Source organism: Ovis canadensis, chromosome 13 (genome assembly GCF_042477335.2).
Source record: "Ovis canadensis isolate MfBH-ARS-UI-01 breed Bighorn chromosome 13, ARS-UI_OviCan_v2, whole genome shotgun sequence".
Classification (NCBI taxonomy): Eukaryota; Metazoa; Chordata; class Mammalia; order Artiodactyla; family Bovidae; genus Ovis; species Ovis canadensis.
In genome coordinates this window covers 66,663,052-66,683,070 of record NC_091257.1, presented here as the reverse complement: position 1 = coordinate 66,683,070, position 20,019 = coordinate 66,663,052, and the positions used below count along the sequence as shown (strand labels likewise).

At 39.3% G+C, this 20,019-nt stretch overlaps 1 protein-coding gene and 1 pseudogene across 3 annotated transcripts in view; both read left to right on the top strand.

The window, feature by feature from the left end:
- The window catches only part of ATRN (attractin), a 184,987-nt gene that overhangs the window by 126,021 nt on the left and 38,947 nt on the right, over positions 1–20,019 (top strand). For 2 of the 3 annotated variants that reach the window (XM_069548083.1, XM_069548084.1), the window contains exon 25: positions 18,919–18,980. The exons of the other annotated variant lie outside the window; for it this stretch is intronic. In XM_069548083.1, the coding sequence (XP_069404184.1) occupies positions 18,919–18,980 (62 nt within the window). The remainder of the gene's footprint in view (positions 1–18,918; positions 18,981–20,019) is intronic. 3 annotated transcript variants of the gene reach the window in all.
- On the top strand, positions 15,923–16,530 carry LOC138417255 (glycine cleavage system H protein, mitochondrial pseudogene; annotated as a pseudogene).

Below are 20,019 nucleotides of genomic sequence, written 5' to 3'. Positions count from 1 at the left end.
AAGGTCTTGTAGGTCTTCATAGAACCATTCAACTTCAGCTTCGTCAGTGTTACTGGTTGGGGCGTAGACTTGGATTACTGTGATATTGAATGGTTTGTCACTAATGTGTAACTTGCTGTAAATGAGATGTACAATATTAATACTGCTTTGCCTTTGTGATATCTGTGATAAAGGAGTGCTGAGCACAGACCATAAAGAAGATTGTAGTGGGGCTAGCTTAAATCACTTATGAAGGAAATTTATAAGCACTTTTGAAAGCAAGTTGGTGTATAACACATTTGGTAATTACAGTTGTATTCATTTCTTCATTGAGGTCTTGCCACTTAAAAGCCTGTAGAGCTACACAAAGAGCTTCAATTCTGGAGTAAGGTGGCTATAAGTGAAGCAAACAAATATAACCAGTGAAAGCTATAGTGTAGAAAGTGCCATATGAAAAGAACCCCAAATGCTCTTGGAGTTTAGAGGAGGATAGGATGGAGGGTAATGGGGACAGTGTCGGGCAGTGTCTAAGGTCAGCTTAAGAGTTTAGGTCTGTAGTCATACAGATGCAGGTTTTAGTCCTGGCTTGTTCCTGTAGCATCTCCATGTGAAAGGGTAGGTCTGAAGTTCTTGTTGGCTGCTGCAGCCACTGCTGCTACCAGCCTGCTCCTTTTCTCTGTTCCCAGGGGCCTAGTGCACTCCTGGCCCCATTTGTGCTCTTTATAACCATCTGCCGTGTGTCTTTGGGGCCTTGCCTTAGTGCTTTCTGTTTTAACCCCTTTCCTTTTGGGGAAAGGTGGAATTTGGGAAGGGTGAACTTTGAACATTTGGTTTACCTTTAGCTGTGGAAGTGTGGTCGCTGGACTGGGGCTGTGGATACTTGCCAACTTTCAGTGGCACTGTCTAGTGAAGCACGTCTGCACTGATCAGTCGGGATGGGCTTGAAATCTAGTTCTGGTGGGTGTGTGTTCACACCTTGAGACTGTAACTAAGGAACAGTCAGTCACTCTTTTCCTTTCTGGAGGGTGGGGACAGGCTCAGCATTGTAATTTTACTTCCCACTCTGTTTTCTCTTCCTGTCTAGGTGATCTGTATATTTATCCTCTAATCTACTTTTTCCTTCGTTCCGTCACACTGTCTGCTTCCCTTTCCAGCTAGCCTTCTTGTAAACATTGACCACACTCCCTTTTTCTGGTTTCCATTCACCCATCAGTTCAACTTCTTCTTTCACCACATCCTGAAGTTGCCTGTCATGGTGGACTCCAGTGACTGAATTCTTTAGTCCCCTTTTCCTTCTCATTTCGTGATTCGAGTCACTATCCTTCCTGCCTTCCTGGTCCTTTCTTTCCCTCATTCTCTGGTCTGTCTTTTTAAGGAATCTTTTAAAAAAATTAGGGCTGTCTGGGATTCCGGTCATGGTTCTCCTTTGTCTTTATCCCACGCGTAAGACTTACTATACCACTTCTATCCTGGTAATTCTCAGTACTCTGTCTTCAGCCCTGCTTATACTTGAACACCAGACAAGTGTTCTTGGTTGCTGCCTAGACATTTCTGCCTGGCCACTCATAAGCTCCCTGTACTCAGAGAGTCATTCTTGTAATCTTAGCCCCAAACCCTGTGCTTCGTTCTAGTGAATGGCACTACCATTTGTCCTGTTGTGTAAACCATGACCCTGGAAGTTTATTTGCATTCCTGGAATAAACCTGACTTGCAATGATGTATTTTTTTTTTTACTTTATGCATTGCTGGACTCAGTTTGCTAATATTTTTATTTGAATTTTGTATCTGTCTCAGTAAGAAAGTCCATAATTTTCCTTTCCTGTCTTTGTTATAGGTATTAAACTAGCCTTTAATTAATTATAAGTTGAGAAGGTAGCTCTCTTATTTGTGGAAAAAATCATATAACTTTAGAATTGTATGTGATCTCTCATGTGAAACCATTTGATTCTGGTGTTTTATTTGTGGTTTGTTTTCTTTTTTAACTGCTGATTCCAGTAGTTACAGGATATTTTGGATACTCTTATCTGCATCCATTAAGCTAATTTTTTCTAGATACTAATTTATTTCATATATTTTCAAATTTTCTGACACAAAGTTGTTCATAGTGTCCTCTCTTCCAATCTTTGCAGCATCTGTGTTTACTGAATCATATGCTTAAAACTGGTTAAAATAAAATATTAATAAATTTTATCTTAATATTTACCCCAATTTTTTAAAGTTTAAAAAAAGCAAGTTTTTTTCTTTAGACATTGACAAGCTTATTCTAATATTTATATGAAAAGCAAAGATTCTAAAATAGCTATAACAGTTTTAAAAAGAGGAATAAAGTGGGAAGAATTACTATATGAAAATTAATAAGGCTTACTATTTAGCTAATCGAGACATTGTGGTTATTATTGGAGGGATAGACATGTAGATCAGTAGAACAGAATAAAGAACCCAGAAATAGAACCACATAAATACATCCAACTGATTTTTAACAGGTGCAGTCAGTTCAGTGGAAGAAGGATAGCCTTTCAAACAAAAAGCTACTAGAAGAGTTGGACAATCATAGACAAGTAAATGAACTTTGACCTAAACCTTACATTTTATACAAAAATTAATTCGGTGTGGATAACAGACTTAAGTGTAAAATGTAGAACTATAAAACTTTAAGGGGGAAAAGAAGGAGAACATCTTCATATCCTAAAGCTAGGCAAAAGATTTTCATATTTGACAATAAAAACATGACCTATGAGAAAAAAATTGCTCACATCAAAATCAGAAGCTTTGCTTTGTGAAAGACCTTGGTAGGATGAAAAACAAGCTATATACTGTGAGAAAGTATTTACAAAAGATATTATTGACAAAGGACTTGTATCTAGAAGATAAGATGAATTCTCAAAATGCAACATTAAAAAGCAGTCCAGTCAGAAAATGGACAAAAGACATGGAGACATTTTATCAAAGAAGATATAAATATGGTAGATAATGACATGAAAGATGTTCAGCATTAAAAGCTGTTCAAGAAATACAAGTTAAAGCCAAGAAGAGGAGCTCTCTGGTGGTCCAGTAGTTAGGACTCCACAATTCCACTGCTGAGGCCCCAGCTTCAGTCCCTAGTTGAAGAACAAAGATCCCACAAACCACATGGTGTGACAGAGAAAAACAAACCACACACACCCCTCAATTAGAATGAAATATTACTACATACCTATCAAATGGCTAAAATTTAAAACAGTAATAACACCAAATGTTAGAATTCAGAGAAATTAGATCATGCATACATTGCTGGTAAGATAGTACAGCCACTCTGGAAAATATCGATAGTTTGGTGTTTTTCTTATAAAGCTAAATTTGCATTTACTATACTTAACCCAGCAATTATATTCTTGGGCATTTATCCCAGAGAAATAAAAACTGATATTTATACAGACACTTGTAGAGCAATATTTAGCAGCTTTATTCATAATAGCCCCAAACTGAAAGCAACCCAAGTATTCTTCAACAGGTGAATGATTAAATGAACTGTACTACATACATATCATGGAATAATATTCAGGAATAAAAAGAAACAAATTATTGATACAACAGCTTGTATGAATCTGAGGAAATTGTGCTGAGTAGGAAAAATATCTTAAAATTTTACATGTTACATAATTCCAGTTATATAACATTTGAACATAAAAATTTAAGACCAAAAATAGATACAGACCTACTGAAGCTTCACCTTTCTTTGACTTCTCCTGGACCTTCTTTTCAAAGGGCTTATCAGATGAGATCAGACCCACTCACACTCCAGAGGAGAAGATTGTACAGGGTATGCACATCAGTGTGCTGCTGCTGCTAAGTCATTCCAGTCGTGTCTGACTCTGCGACCCCGTAGACGGCAGCCTACAAGGCTCCTCCGTCCCTGGGATTCAGGCAAGAACACTGGAGTGGGTTGCCATTTCCTTCTCCAATGCATGAAAGTGAAGTCGTTCAGTCGTGTCCGACACTTCGAGACCCCATGGACTGCAGCCTACCAGGCTTCTTCTCTGTCCATGGGGTTTTCCAGGCAAGAGTACTGGAGTGGGTCACCATTGCCTTCTCCTGCACATCAGTGTAGTAGGCATCTTAGGAGCCATATTAAAATTCTCTCTGCCATTGGCTATATTTAGTGTGGGGCTAGCAGGGTTAGGTTGTTCCTCTGATCCTAGGGAATATGAACTCTGGGCTTTCTACTTAGTACAGTCTCATTTTGATAACATCTGCTAACACTGCCAAGTTATAGAGCACATACTATTGTAAAATATTTTTAAATATAATTTATTGACTTGTTTTAAGTTGAAGTTGTTTTTATACTGACATATCTTGTTATATTCCAAATCTGATTGAACTTCAAGTTTTGTTTCTTATAGTTGAAAAATGATTAATATTTTTTTAAGATTCTTAGTGACAATCTTGACTTATGTTGCTGATATTTTTTCCCATTTGGAAAGAGGGCTCTGTGCGCATAAACAGGCTTTTGTGCTGGAGATAGCTGTGCTGTTGCCAATGCCGAGTTCTAGTTGTTTTTTTTCCTCCCAATGCCCAGTTGCTCCACCCTCTGAAAGTCACTGAAATGGTCATTCCCTTCTAGAGCGATCTCTTCCCCACACTCACTTTTTTAAGTACTCATTTCAAGTTTAAGACTCAACGAAATATTGGTTTTCTGCCTGATTTTTTGGTCCTCTTCACCTGAACTGGATCACTCACTTGAATAAGATCCACTTATGAAAGCTGCATTCAGGAGCACTTCGGAAAATAAATGATGGCATGTTCACCATTTAGTTTGCCAGGCTTTCGTTGAGAAACAGGTAAGTTCTTTTGAAAATATATGTTTTTTCTCTTTGGTACAAAAAGCTGCAGTTTTCACAAACAGTGTGGCTGGACCTTTGGTGTCTTCATACAAGAACCTGATCAGTGCTGGTTCTCTCCACACTGAGGACTGTATCTGGTGTGTGCTGAGTGGTGGACTGAGCTTGTATCTTCCTGGGCAGATGTGAGCATGTTCTTAACAGAGAGGGCTGTACCTTTCTTTATTGCTTTATTTTCCTCAGAGTTTTAGCCTTTTTAGGTGTAGTTAGCTTTTAAATACACACTTGGAGAATGTACAGATTTAGTTAATGTAGAGACTTATTTAAGGAAGAGAACAGGGGAATGTATAAATGGTACAGTGTAACCCATTCAGTTAAATTTCAGTATGACTTTCAATGCAGACAAAAGCCTGTTTTCTTTTTTTGTCTTTGATTCTCATTATTTAAAGCAAAGTGAGGCAATTTATTTCTCTACTCAGCAACTTGTGTAAATATTAGTGCTTTAAAAATGGTCATGGTAAACTCAAATTCTTTCACTCTGAACTGATCCCAGAATTCTTTTCCATAATTAGGAACAGATCAAAACCTACAACTGCTAACCGAAGGAGTTTGAAACTAACTATAAAAATCCTTGTAGATTCAGTTTAAAATTTTTTAAAAACCACCCAGACTGAAGAGGCCTGTGTATCAGAGGGTGGGGGGTATGTTGGGTCAGTTGTGCCTGGTTTCTGGTTGGTTGCTCTTGAAAGTTAGTGCCCCTTCCTTAGCCCTTGCTTTCTGAAAGTGATTCTAGGTGTTCCCCGAGTCAGCAGAATTCACCTCTTGAGCCACGGCTATAGTTTGGAAGGGTAGGTATTCAGGATAGAGAATGCACAGACAGACATTGTGTGTGAGGTGGGAAGGTGGGTGGTGGCGCTGAGATTCTGGCTTGTTACTGGCTCTGCAACAGAGGTTGTTATTGAAAGTGGAACTAATATTAAAGTCCTCTCCATGCTGGCTGTTTCATTTGCTAGTTTATTTTTGTAAGAGGCTAGTGTTCACAAGTGAAGGCAGCACAGAATTTGTATTGAGAACTGGGCATTCATATAGATGTTAGAGTTATGTTTACGGGTGCTAATAGGATTGCTACACTAAGCAAAGGATGTATGAAACTTTTGTTGACTCAGATATACTTTTTTTTTTAGTAGCAGCTTTATTGAGATATAAGTCACATACCATACAATTCACCCATTTAAAGTGCACAATTTAGTGGGTTTTAGTATATTCACATAATATTTTAGAATCTTTTCATCACCCGTGAAAGAAACCCCAATCCCAGATGCGGTCCCTTCCCATTTCTTCCTCCCTCTAGTCCCTGGCAACCACCAGTCAACTTTCTTTCTCTGCAGATTTGCCTGTTTTGGGCATTTCATAGAAACTGAATCATGTAATAGGTGGTCCTTTGTGGCTAGGCTCTTTGACTTAGCATAGTGTTTTCAAAGTGCAACCATATTTAGTGTTTTAGTACTTCATTCCTTTTTAAGACTGAATAGTATTCTGTTGTATGGATAAACCACATTTTTTGTTTATCTGTTCATCTGTTGATGGATACTTGGGCTGTTTTCACTCTTTAGCTCTTATGAACAGTCAGATACATGTCTAAAAGTCATATTTATTGTATAATAATAATATATACACATAGCTCCTGGTGTTAGATATCTGTATCTTAAGGATTTTAAGAATTATAAAGCTATGAAATACATTTAGAACTAAACTACTTAAAGTGTAAATCTGGACTTCCCTGGCGGTCTAGGGATTGAGACTCCACATTCCCAGTGCAAAGGGCATGCATTCAATCCTCGTCAGAGAACTAAGATCCCACATGCTGCACAGCGCAGCCAAAAAATAAAAAAGTGTAAATCTTTTTTAATTTCAGTTGGCTTTTAAACTTCTTGTCCTGCCTCATGGTTTTCATCATGATCATTGTTATTCCTTCTTCTGAAAAGTCTCCTCTCTCCTGCTTTTCAGCTTTGACTGTTTCTTCTCAGGTCTTCAGTGCCATTGTTCTCTTGGGTTTCCTCTGGGCCCTTTTCCCCTGGACAGCCCCATCCACACCATCTGTGAACACCACCTGTGGCTGAGATGGGTAGATCTTTTTCTAGCAGACCTCTCTTTTGTGATCTCCATAGCCAAGACCCACTAGACTGCCTTTAACATCCACTCACTTAGCTCACCTTCTGACCCAGAGAGGCAGCCATGAATGGAAAGCAGGAGCCGTGCCAGATGCTGGGAGGCAGGGTGTGCCCCCATGCTGCTGGACACCCTGGGAGAAGAAGGGAATGCTCTGTGGTGCCCAAGTCTGCATGAAGTCCTAAGAAACATGAGTTCAGTGTTCAGGGTTGGGGAGGGATATGTCCAGTCACTTTCCAGAACTACTAGGACTTGAGCAGAGCCGAAGTGACAAGTTTTGTAAGCAAGGAGCCTGGAGAGAAGGGCAGGCAGAAGTTTTCACAAGGCTGGGGCATATCCCGTAGCAGCTTCCTTTCCTCATCTGTGCCTCCACAGTGATAGATGTGCCTTTTTTTTTCACTCTACAGAGGTTTCTATAAGGGCAAGGGCTTTTTTATATTTCTGTGTCCTCACACTCCATAAATGTGCACTAGATGAACACATCACTGGAGATGAGAGCTTTATGCTCAGGATCAGAACTTTGGGGTTTTTGGCAACTTTTGTAGCATTTATATAGGTAATGGAGGCTATTTTCTGATAATTGTCTGCATAATTGTTGACCAGTGCTAAAGAGCCAGCAGGGTTTAGAGACCAAGAATTTATCATCCCAATCTACACAGTGTGGTGTTAGACAATTGAATTGTTCTAGTTTGGAATTTTGTCAGACTCTCAAAAGAGTTGAGAAGTAGAAGAAAAGAGAAAGATGAGGACACAAACATTGCTAATTTTACAACAAGAGTAAGTTAAGAAATACTGTTTGTATTGAAATGCTTAAGAATGAAATGACAGGATATGTGGGATATGCCTCAAAATAATCTTGGGGAAGTAGGTAGAGTATGGATGAAATAAGATTGTCCATGAGCTGTAAATATTAATGCTGAGTGATAAGCACTTGAGGTTCATTATATTATTCTCTCTACTCATTAAAAACTTAAAAATTTTTTACAATAAAATAATTTTTAGAGATAATACAGATGATTGAATAAAAATTAAAGGTCCAAGTATGCCGGGGTCCAGCCCCGGTGGATCCAGGGTAATTCGAAGGTGGGGACGGAGTCGGCGTCCTGGAAAAAACTTATTTAATTACAGATATAGAGGGAGATTAGAAACAGATAGTGTAGTAGGAGAATTAGTGGAGAAAAGAGGCTGAACAACTGGTTTACATGGAATACCAATCACCACCTACATAGGCCACAGGCTTCTTTCCATTCTCCCAAAGGAGAGGAGGCACTGAGGCCTCCCCGGTCCGATCTCAGAAGCCCAGGCAGAATTAGCAGGCTTGGTGAGTACCCACATTTCAGATGGGAATTCAGCCAGGAAAACGGGGAGCGAGAAAGAAACGACATGGGGGAATCAGTCTTTCCAGAAACTGATCCGATTTCTTTATTTTTCAGGTTTGTTTATATACCTTTTTGTTATACATAGGGGTGAATAGAGAGTCACGCGGGGGTCAGCAGACCTGACCCTTGTCACAATCAGGTGCTTCATATAAAATTATACAAAGGTCTTATGAGTTTCATCATCTTTTGGCCATGAGGTCTGCTGACATTTTATGGCCCTTTCTGATACCGGTCAGTTAACCAGAAAACTTATTTTTCCAAGGGTGATTTTTTCTTAAATCAGGCGCCACCCTCCAAATAAAGTTGCATTCCTATAGGGTAAGGGTGTAGTGAGTTACAATCACGAAAGGAATTGACTTAACCTAAGGTTTAACATGATTAATCTTAAAGGTTAATACTTATTTTCCTTATATGCTAGTTATATTCATTATAAAGGCAGGAATATGAAGTTTTAGCAGCAAATATTGGCTCAACAAATGTAAACCCTTCACCAGTGTTCCCCTTAAGATCTATTTTGTCTTAAGATAGTGATAAAGTTACATAGCATAGTGATTTATAGTGATTTATAACAAAGTACAGTGATCTGTAACAAAAGAGAAGATTCATTAACTCAAAAGTCTAGTATTGCTAACATCAAAACTACTATATTTCCTTTTCTATATTCTAAATACATTGATTAATATATTCCCAGGTGCCTAAGGATATGGAGGCCTGATGGCAATCATTGACTTATCAATGAAAAAAGCCTTATGCTAATACTCCAAACTCTCTGTGCTGTTTATGGTTGAGAGGTTGTCACACAAGCTAGTCTGTCAGCAGAGAGGTTTGACCTGAGACATCCTTGTCACACCCAGGGCAGGGAATCAGCAGTAATTATTGGCAGGATAAATGAAAAAACCCTTCACCAATATAATTCCTAATCATCCTACTAATACTATGCTAATGATCTTCTAACTTCTCAAAAGAGTCTGTTTTTAGAAAGTTTTAAAACATCCCGTGCCTCTCACAGTTGGGAGGCTGTAAACAATCACATGCGGCTGGACGAGCCTGATCAGGCAGGCCAGAGAACCTCCAGAGTTCGTTAAGTTGAAACACTCTTACCACGCCCAGGAATTTTTATTAACTGGAGCTGCAAGTTAACTCCTTCTCTGAGAGAAATGGTTATGGGAGAGAGCTCCCCATAAAGTACTCTGGTTTTGGGGTAGATGCTCAGGAACAGGGGGTTTCCTGAGGCTTGATCACACCTTTGCGTATGCCAAGCTTCCTTCCTCATGGCCTTTGCCATGGGCAGAGTTCCTCACGCTGGCTCCCAACACAAGTACATTATTTAACCTCCCAAAAGTAGCTGCAGGATTATGCTTCAGCTGAAACATATCTCAGAACTGACCTTCTGTTCTCCTTTTCAGGAAACACACAACACTATACAAGAGTTTTACCAGTTATTAGCCACTGTTGGGCAGTTTTAGAACAGTCAGAGGGCAGGAGGAAAACCTCCTCTTCCTCATCTCAGCATACTTCACCTTGGTGAAAATGGCAAAGGGAGCTTCACCCAAGAGCTACTGACCTCCCCTCCCTACTCAACCCCCAAGCAGAGGTGCCTTTAGTGGGCCATGACCCTATTGCCTTCTGCTCCTATAGCCTTTTGTGAGTAAAAGACACATCCTCTCCCTGTATCCAAGGATATTACATCCATTTCCTGTCTGTTTTGGCATCTTTCCATCACTATCACCCTCAGGATTAAAAACAAATTATAACAGAAGCAGCAAAAACAGTGATATAACTCTACTAGGGGGTTGGGGAGTAGGGAGTGATGGCTAATACAGTAGGGAGTTAGTCAGTGATGCCTAAAGTAACTAAATCAAGAAGTAACAATTTTTACAAAAGAAAGCAAAAAGTTATTAGTGATAAAAAGGTAAACCATTCCTCCCTGCCACCAGAAGAACTGAAAAGAAATCTAATTAAAGGAGAGGGCCTCTGGAGAGAAGTCTTAAGAAGAAGAGGGAGTGGGCAGGAATCAATCATGTATATATAGTTATTAATGTTCTTGAGGTTCTTTTGGTTTTTTAGTTGAAGCATGTGTGATCTAGTTTCCTAACCAGGGATGGAACCCAGGCCCCCTGCATTGGGAGCACAGAATCTTAACATCTGGACCACCAGAGTGGTTTTTAACCCCTTAGTGGTTTTTAAATTACTGATGAACATGATAAAATAAATAGATTCTGGAGAGTGGTAAAAATGAATGGCTGGAAAGAAATTTGAGGAAGAGAGCCCAGAGGTTGGCAGAGGACAGATGGTGAGTGTTAGCTTGCATGTCAGGAATGAGCGGGTCGGTGGCATTACCCAGTCTTGAGGCTCTGACCAAAGCTTGGGCATACAATTTCTGTGCCTACACAAACCAGCATTAGGTTGGTGGTATGTGAAGCCAGGTGATAGTCACTGGATCCAGTCCAGGGCCTATGGTCTCAACACAGATTTCCATATAGAAATTAGGTTTAAGAAGAAAAAAGATGTTTTGTGTCACTGAAACTCACAGTGGTGGCAGCACTAGCTTAGCTGGTGGTCATGGAATCTTCCATCCTTGGCAAAGGTGAGGCCTGACTGGAAAGCTGTTTGTAAACAGGCCTAAGTTCTTATGGGAGCAGTCAGACCTCTCCTGGCTTTGCAGTGTTCAGAGTTACATGGCAAGACTGACGTGGTCCAACCAGGAGCCAGAGGGCCACCATGACCACTTAAACCCTCTCTGGTCTTAATGTCAGGTCTTCAGTATCTGCAGAGCCTGGCCTTTCAGGGAGAGCTGAGGAGCAGATGGGCCACAGTCTGGAAGGGCTCCCTGACCAGGTGGGGCTGGGCCCTGGTGGAGCTGCTGGCCTCAGGGGATCAAGGAAGCAGCCCACAGAGATTCTGCCATGTGCATATAGACCCTGGGTTTTCTTTCAGCCTGACGGGTGCTGCCTTGGAGCTAGAAAACTTACCTCACAGCGCAGCCAGCTATCCATTCCCATCCTCTCCCTGACATAAATGATAGTAACAGTGAAGATCGTTCTTGGTAGAGAAGACAAAGGCAAATTAGAGGTTCTTCCCTCTCTCTTTTCAAACCTTCTATACTAAACAGTGATCTTTCCCTGTTCATTCATTTATACCTGCTTTGTAGATTACGTGTTGCTGTTCAGTCGCCAAGTTGTGTCTGATGCTTTGCGGCCCCATGGGTTGCAGCACCCCAGGCTTCCCATCCCTCCGCATCTCCCAGAGTTTGTCCAAGTTCATGTCCATTGAGTCGGTGATGGCCATCCAACCATCTCATGCTCTGTCACCCTCTTCTCCTTTTGCCTTCAATCTTTCCCAGCATCAGGGTCTTTTCCAATGAGTCAGCTCTTTCCATCAGGTGGCCAAAGTATTGGAGCTTCAGGTTCAGCATCAGTCCTTCCAATGAGTATTCAAGGTTGATTTCCTTTAAGATTGATTGGTTTGATCTCCTTGCTGTCCAAGGGATCTTAGACAAGAGTCTTCTCCAGCACCACAGTTCAAAAACATCAATTCTTTGGCACTCTGCCTTCCTTATGGTCCAGCTCTCACATCCATACATGACTACTGGAAAGACCATAGCCGTGACTGTATGGATCTTTGCCAGCAGTGATGTCTTTACTTTTTAATACACTGTCTAGGTTTGTCATAGTTTTCCTGCCAAGAAGCAAGCATCTTCTAATTTCATGGCTGCAGTCACCATCTGGAGTGATTTTAGAACCTAAGAAGATGAAATCTGTTACTGCTTTCACCTTTCCCCCATCTGTCTGCCATGAAGTGATGGGACGGGATACCATGATCTTAGTTTTTTTTTAATATTGAGTTTTAAGCCAGCTTTTTCACTCTCTTTTTTTACCCTCATCAAGAGGTTCTTTAGTTCCTCTTCACTTTCTGCCATTAAAGTGGTATTATCTGCATATCTGAGGTTGTTGATATTTCTCCTTGCAGTCTTGATTCCAGCTTGTAACTCATCCAGCCTGGCATTGAATGGACAATAAACAGCCTTATTGCACTCCTTTCTCAATTTTGAACCAGTCAGGTGTTCCATATAAGGTTCTAAGTGTTGCTTCTTGAGCCACATACGGGTTTCTCAGGAGACAGGTAAGATGGTTTGGTATTCCTGTCTCTTTAAGAGTTTTCCACAAAAAAAAAAAAAAAAGAGTTTTCCACAGTTTGTTATGATCCACAGTCAAAGGCTTTAATGTAGTCAATGAAACAGAGGTAGGTGTTTTCTGGAATTCCCTTGCTTTCTCTATGATCCAGTGAATGCTGGCAGTTTGATCTCTGGTTTCTCTGCCTTTTCTAAACCCAGCTTGAACATCTAGAAGTTCTTGGTTTGTGTAATGCTGAAGCCTAGCCTGAAGGACTTTGGTCATAGTCTTACTAGCATTTGAAATGAGTGCAACTGTCCACTAGTCTGAACATTCTTTAGTACTGCCCTTCTTGGGAATTGGAATGAAGATTCACCTTTTCCAGTCCTGTGGCCACTGGGTTTTCCAAATTTGCTGACATATTGTGTGTGGCACTTTAATAGCATCATCTTTTGAGATTTTAAATAGCTCTACTGGAATTCCATCACCTCCAGTAGCTTTATTGGCAGCAGTATTTCCTAAGACCCACTTGACACTTGACTTCACACTCCAGAAAGGCTGGCTCTGGGTGAGTGACCACACCATCATGGTTATCTGGATCATTAAGATCTTTTTTGTACAGCTCTTCTGTGTATTATATTCAACAGCCACAAAACAAAAATTTTCTAGCATTGGTATTTTGTATTATATGTAGTAGATGCAAAATACCAATGTTAAAAAAATTGTTTTGTGGCAGTTGAATATAATGTGTCATATTTTCTTATTTTTACAGTAAACTTGGGCTTAGCCTGTACCCACCATAGTTGATAAAATTCATTCTCAGCCTGTATTCACAGAGTCCCATCCCCTTCCTTCAGGGATATGCAGAAATCTCAGGGCTTCACTGGGTCCAGAGATCTTCATTCACTGATTGCTACTCCTGGTGCCCTGCCCCATAGCCATGAGGTTTGTTTGAAGGCAGCTATCCTCACTCCCACGTGTGGCAGGCATGGGTGCAAAATAATCCGTGGTACTTCAGAGCCTCCCAAAGCCTACCATGCAGTCACCCTTTATTTCTCTCTACTCTCAGAACTCTAAAACATCTTCTCCATTCCCTTCATTTCCCTCTGTTTTCTAGTCTTAAAGTTTGGGCCAGGCCTGTCTTCCTCTGCTCCTATTCCTTCACCCCCACACCCACCCCTGGGGAAGATCCAGATTAATTCCTTTTGGTTTTTGCTGTATTTTTTTTAATATTTATTTATTTGGCTGTGCTGGGTTTTAGTTATGCTGTGCTAATAACTCTTAGTTGCGGCACCCAGCATCCTAATATCCTAATTCTCTGACCAGGGATCAAATGGATGCCCCTGTGTTGGAGTACAGAGTCCTAACCAGTGGACTACCAGGGAAGTCCGATTTTTTTTTTTTTTCAATAATTCCTTATTTCAGAGTTCCCTAAGGTGTGGCCCCTGGACACCAGTATCAGAATAACCTGGGGAGCTTAAAGCTATTGGAGTGGTAAAAGGGACCAGGATTCTGACTTTGTTGGAAGCTCTGCAGAGTTTGAGAACCATGGATGGTCTAGTTCTTGGACTATAAAAGTGTATCTGCTTTTGTGTGGGAGGTAGGAAATTACCTTTTCATTCATTCTCCTACAACAATTTAAAAGCCAATAATTAATAGATTCATAGAAGAATACAGGAATCCTCTTTTTCAAGATATCTCTAGGTACACAGCCTTAGTGTAAGTAGAATATGATTATTCTATACCCCAAGGGAAGTGGATCAAGTGCTGAGAATGTAGAAAAGAGAGCCAGTTTCCAGTGGAAGATGGGATAGCTGGATGAGCAAGGAAGTGTTTGTGCTAGGCCCCAAAGGACTTGGAAGGACAGGACTCAATCACTGTAGGTTTGAACAATGACCACCACCATTGCAGGTGGTTGGGGAAGGCACCCTGGTTACAGATGTTGGAGGACAATAGTGGTACTGCAACCAGAAAACATTTGCTTCACTGAAGCATAAACTTAGTGCTTGGGAAGTGCAAGTTTACAATATCCTACCCCAGATCTGGGGCTGGAAGGGCTTCTGTGTTTCATTTCATATAGCGCACTCAGAAAGCACCCTGGGCAAGCACACCTTAATCAAACATATTGCTGAAAGTTGAGTCTATAGCCAGTGTGAAAACATAAGGGGACATAAATTCCTGGCGTGTGAAGAGTGATACTGTTTGGAAAGGGAGAAGAAAGTAATTGTGACTTTTATTTATCAATTGTAATTGAATTTTCTTCTTTGTATTAAATAGATTTTCTTATAGGAGGTCTTCATTATCCTTAGTATCAGAAAAACCCACAAACACGTTTGAATGTTTTTTATAATAAATCATGAAAGAAAGGTCTAATTGGGATATTATTTTGAAAAATGAAACTCAAGAGTATGCAAAATGTAATTTTACAGTTAAAAAAATTTATGGTTGCAGCTGTGGAGTTTGAAGAGAGATGAGGTCATTATTTTTCCAATTATCATATTCATTTATTTAGCAAATATTTATTTAACCTCTTCATGCCAATCACTGTCTTAGGCACTAGAGATATAATAGACAGTGGCAAAGTCCCTTATGGGTCGTATTTTCTAGTGGAAGAAAAGCCTATAAATAAGTATACGTTCAAGGGCTGTGAAGAAAAATTGAGCAAGATAAGAATATTGAAGTGTGGCTTATAAAATATAGAAGTTGTGTATATGGTTCTCAGAGATAAGACAGCAGGTATGGAGTCCTTCAGTTCAGATTTGACTTTACAGCTTGATTTAAAAAAGAATAGCCAAAGGTCTCAACAGTTTTCCCAAGATGCTCTCAGTCATATTCAGAGGTTTTTGAAGGACTTTTTGAAGTCTTTGAAGGTTTTTGAAGTCTGTATCTTTCATCCCTCTTCAGTTGGTAATTCTGCCAAGTCTTCATTTGTCAATGGTTTTGTGTAATCAGTTCTCCAATAGCACTTTCACTAAAATCTCATTTTTTATGACTGATTTTGCAGATGGTTTGCCTTGTTTGACAGTCTTTGAATAGGAGACAGCCCCATTCATGCCTGTTGTCACAGTGTAATTTTTAGTAACACTGTCTTGCACTCTCAGAAGTTCTCAATTTGGACAGTAAGTCCATCACCCATTGATCAAGAGATTAAACAACAAGACTGAGTGTTAAAGCAGGGCTAGATGTTTCTAAGTGGTCATAAACATTGTTACAAGTTTTGCTTTCTTATGAAATTTTGTAACTTTGGAGACTTAGGTAATGAACATTCAACAAAAGAAGGCCATTTTTAGAGTGATGTGAGTCTTGGAGACCAACCACACCGGCTGTTTTAAAAGACTAAAATCTAACAGAATTGGATGGCCTAGAATTTGTGTCTTTATGTCTTGTAACCTGGACTCTTCATTCCTCAAGATTGAATAACCTTTTTCATATAATTGATTTTCTCCATTCTTATTAAAAACTTTTTATGTCTGCGAACACGGCACTGTGAGCAGTGAGGAGCCTGCGGGCCGTGGTGGGCAGCCTGCACGCTATCTCAGCATACAACGCATGCTGTTGGCCAAGGCCCTGGGGGCTGCCGGCGGGTGCCTTACCAGCACTATGCACCAGCCCCGCTCTGCTCTCGGTGCAGAAATTCACAGAAAAACATGAAAGGGTAACCACAGAAAATGGTGTTGAAACAGTGGGAATCAGCAATTTTGCACAGGAAGCTTTGGGAGATGTTGTTTACTGTATTCTGCTTGAAGTTGGGACAAAATTGAACAAACAAGAGGAGTTAGGTGCTTTGGAAAGTGTGAAAACTGCTAGTGAACTCTGTTCTCGTTTATCAGGAGAAATAACTGAAATTAATAAAGCTCTAGCAGAAAATCCAGGACTTATCAATACATCTTGTTATGAAGATGGCTGGCTGGTCAAGATGACATTCAGTAACCCTTCAGAACTAGATGACCTAATGAGTGAAGAAGCAAATGAGAAATGCTTAAAATCTATTGAGTGAAAATGGAACCCCTAAATAAACTAGTTTGAAACAACTTGGATAGATATTTTAAAAGCAACTTTTAGCAAAAGAAACTACTTATAACAATGTTTCCTGAAGAAAATACCCCTTAATGTCCTAATGACTTCAGATAAACATTGTGCATCTTTTTTACAGCACCTGATGATTTTTAGGCTAGGCTCCAGTTATAATATTATCTGGGATAAAACTAGTTATAAAAATTACATAATTGAAGGATAACATGGTTATCTTAAGCCTTGTATAATATTGTAACTTGCTTACAGCCATCCCTGTATTTGGGTCAAAATGATCTTCCTACTAGAAATAACTGGCAGTGGGGAATTTTGTTAGTTGTTTAGCGTCCGATGAAGAATATTACTCTCTTAATTCTGCAATATACTGTGTTTGCTGGTGCTATTTTTATACAGTGGAGCAACAGCCTTGCAGGCAAATAAGAAACAGTTTTTAATAATAAAATACTCAGCTTCTTAATTTAAAAAAAAAAACCTTTTATGTGATGACTGTAGCCATATTTTGCAGTTTTCCTTCTCTCAAGAAACCTAAAGGATTGATTACTATAATAAAGAAAAGCAAAGAATATGGTTTCTCCTTATCTATGATGTCTATATTTTTCAATATAAGTGGTGGCTAGAGGGCAAACACAAAAACTTCCGATTCTAAGCCCCATATTATTCTGTGGCCTGAATAGGTAGTATTGGACCTTTATTTATTTATGGAATGTCAAAAAGAAAATAAGAGCATCAGAAGGAAAAACACTGGATGCTTCTTCTCTCTTGAGCCTCTATGAATCTGACTATAAAAAGACTGCAAAGTATTGTTACTGTGCTGGGGCCCAGGCTGTAGCACTTTTCTTGCATTCTGTAGAGTGGGAGTTGACAAGGGATGGGGGTGTGTAGCCAGGATTAAGAGAAGAAGATGCCAATCATATACTTCTGTGATTCTTGTCATTCTTGTCTTTATTTGAATAATTATCATCTTCAATAATTGTTTCATTTATAGCACCATCCTCTCTCCAAGGAGAGCTGTGGTCCCTTAAAAATAAGCAGAGAACACTCCTGGCTAGTACCATGTGTGTCATAGGGTAGTAAGGACACAATTATCATACTTAGTAGTAAATTCTAAGCTGCACATTTTTTTATGTTCTAATATCTCTGATACCTCTGATACACCTTAAACAGTTATTTTAAAAGCATTGTGTCATAGTATAAATCAGTGGTTTTCTTAAAAGTACACAAAACAATACCTGTTTTAGTGGTGTCTTAGATTTGATGAGCTATGTTAGGGATTTTACAATGTTCTTTTTTTTTTTTCTTTAATAATTTATTTAGGCTGTGCTGGGTCTTAGTTTTGGTGTGTGGGATCCAGTTCCCTGACCAGGGATTGAACCCAGGCCCGCTGCATTGGGAGTATGGCATCTTAGTCACTAGACCACCAGGGAAGTCCCTATAATATTCTTGGTATAAAATTATTTAGGTTCCAGTTGGTGTTATATTGACTGTCAGATGATATTCAATGTAGCAAAACTTGGGATAAGTATTATTTTAAAGGGACATTATCTTGAAGCGAATACACGCTGGGTACATTAAGTATCAAAAGGGTTGAAGCACACTAAAGGAGGCTGCCCACCTCATGGTAGATCTAAGAATTGGAATTTGAAGCAAAAGGGGAGAGCATTTTGTCTTGATAAGGGCACAAGGAGGTAGCAAATAAACTCACTTGCTTGTCATTAGGTGTTTATGTATAAATTTTATTTTTTTAATTGAAGGATAATTGCTTTACAGAATTTTGTTGTTTTCTATCAGACATCAACATGAATCAGCCATATAGGTATACATATGTCCCCTCCCTTTTGAACCTCCCTCCGATCTCCCTGCCCATCCCACCCCTCTAGGTTGATACAGAACCCTTGTTTGAATTCCCTGAGATGTACAGCAAATCCCCATTGGCTATCTGTTTTACATATGGTAATGTAAGTTTCCGTGTTACTCTCTCCATACATCTCACCCTCTCTCCATGTCCACAGGTCTGTTCTCTCTGTGTCTGTTTCTCCATTGCTGCCCTGCAAATAAGTTCTTCAGTACCATCTTCCTAGATTCCGTATATGTGTGTTAGTATACAATGCTTATCTTTCTCTTTCTGACTTACTTCACTCAGGCTCTAGGTTCATCCACCTCATTAGACGTAGGCCTCTGAGATGTCTTCCAGGTCAGACTAAAAACTGAGATCTGGTGTCAAGTAGGGGGCTAAGGGATTTGTCTTCAGTCTCAGAATATCGCTTTTGCTTTGGCAATTAAGCAAGAAAAACTAAAGGGATGGGTGCTTTTCCTCAAGTGAAAAAATTCCGTTAATCTCTTCAAATGTTAATGTCTTTCTGCTTCAGCAAGAAGGCTGAGTTGATGGTTCTGTCTTATAACCTAATCACTCTACCTGGTTTTCTGTCACAGATTGCATTCTCCCAGCACAGCAATTTTATGGACCTAGTACAGTTCTTCGTGACCTTCTTCAGGTAATTTCACTTATACAAACTATCTGTTCTTTTGATTTGGGTACTTAATTTAATTAATTATCAACCCATGAAAGGTAAATGAATAATCTTGTGTTTGCAGAACAGACCAAACTAACTTTATATATGTTCCTGAAAAGTTACATGTCAGTTACAGTACATTTCAGTCTAATTTGATAAAATGACATTTGGTTTGTATGTTCTGGCTTCCTGAGGTAGCTTTTCATGTACGCTATACTAAAATGTAGATAATTTGACTTTTCATATGGGGAAGATTTGGAGTTGAAATAACAGAAAATAATGATTACGATGTGAGCTACATATATGCTGCTGCTTGTTCAAGAGATGTTTCAGGTGATTATCTAGAGTTTTAAACCTAAAAGTGATTTGTTAGGCCTTGAGATCCTTTTGTTTTTATAGTTTCTTTTTCAGTTTAACATTATTTTTAAGAAAATACTATTACACATAATGGAGAAAGTGCTACAGTGTTTGTAAGAGGAAGCAATAGCATCATGCCCCACAACTTTAAATTATTTTAGCTGTTTTTTACTTTCTCTGCTTAAACTCTTTCTTGATTTTTCAATTCTGTTATCTTTTGATGTCCTACTGATAAGAACATCAAAGATAAGGATTTATTATCTTATGTTACCTCTCCCAGCAGCTCCCCACACACTATAAACACATATAGATTCCCCTTCATCCCACTTATGTAATATAGTTATATCACAATGTTTGGCTAAATCAGGAGTCACTATTTATGTTGTTATAACCATAAAAACCTCCCATTTTCTACTGAGTTGAACTCTAATTATATTTCCCCATTTTTTGGATGGGGGAATCACTTTTTGCTTGTGTTAAATGTAATATTTGCCATATTTAGGATTTTTAATTGTTTGGTTTTCCATGTAGCTACCCTTGACTTATCCCTATACTCTGACAGAACTGAACACTCTTGATGTGGTCAAACACAAGAAGATACTTTCCTGGTTTTAGTTTCTCTTGGCCTAGATAATCATAAACATAAAGAGATTTATCACAAATT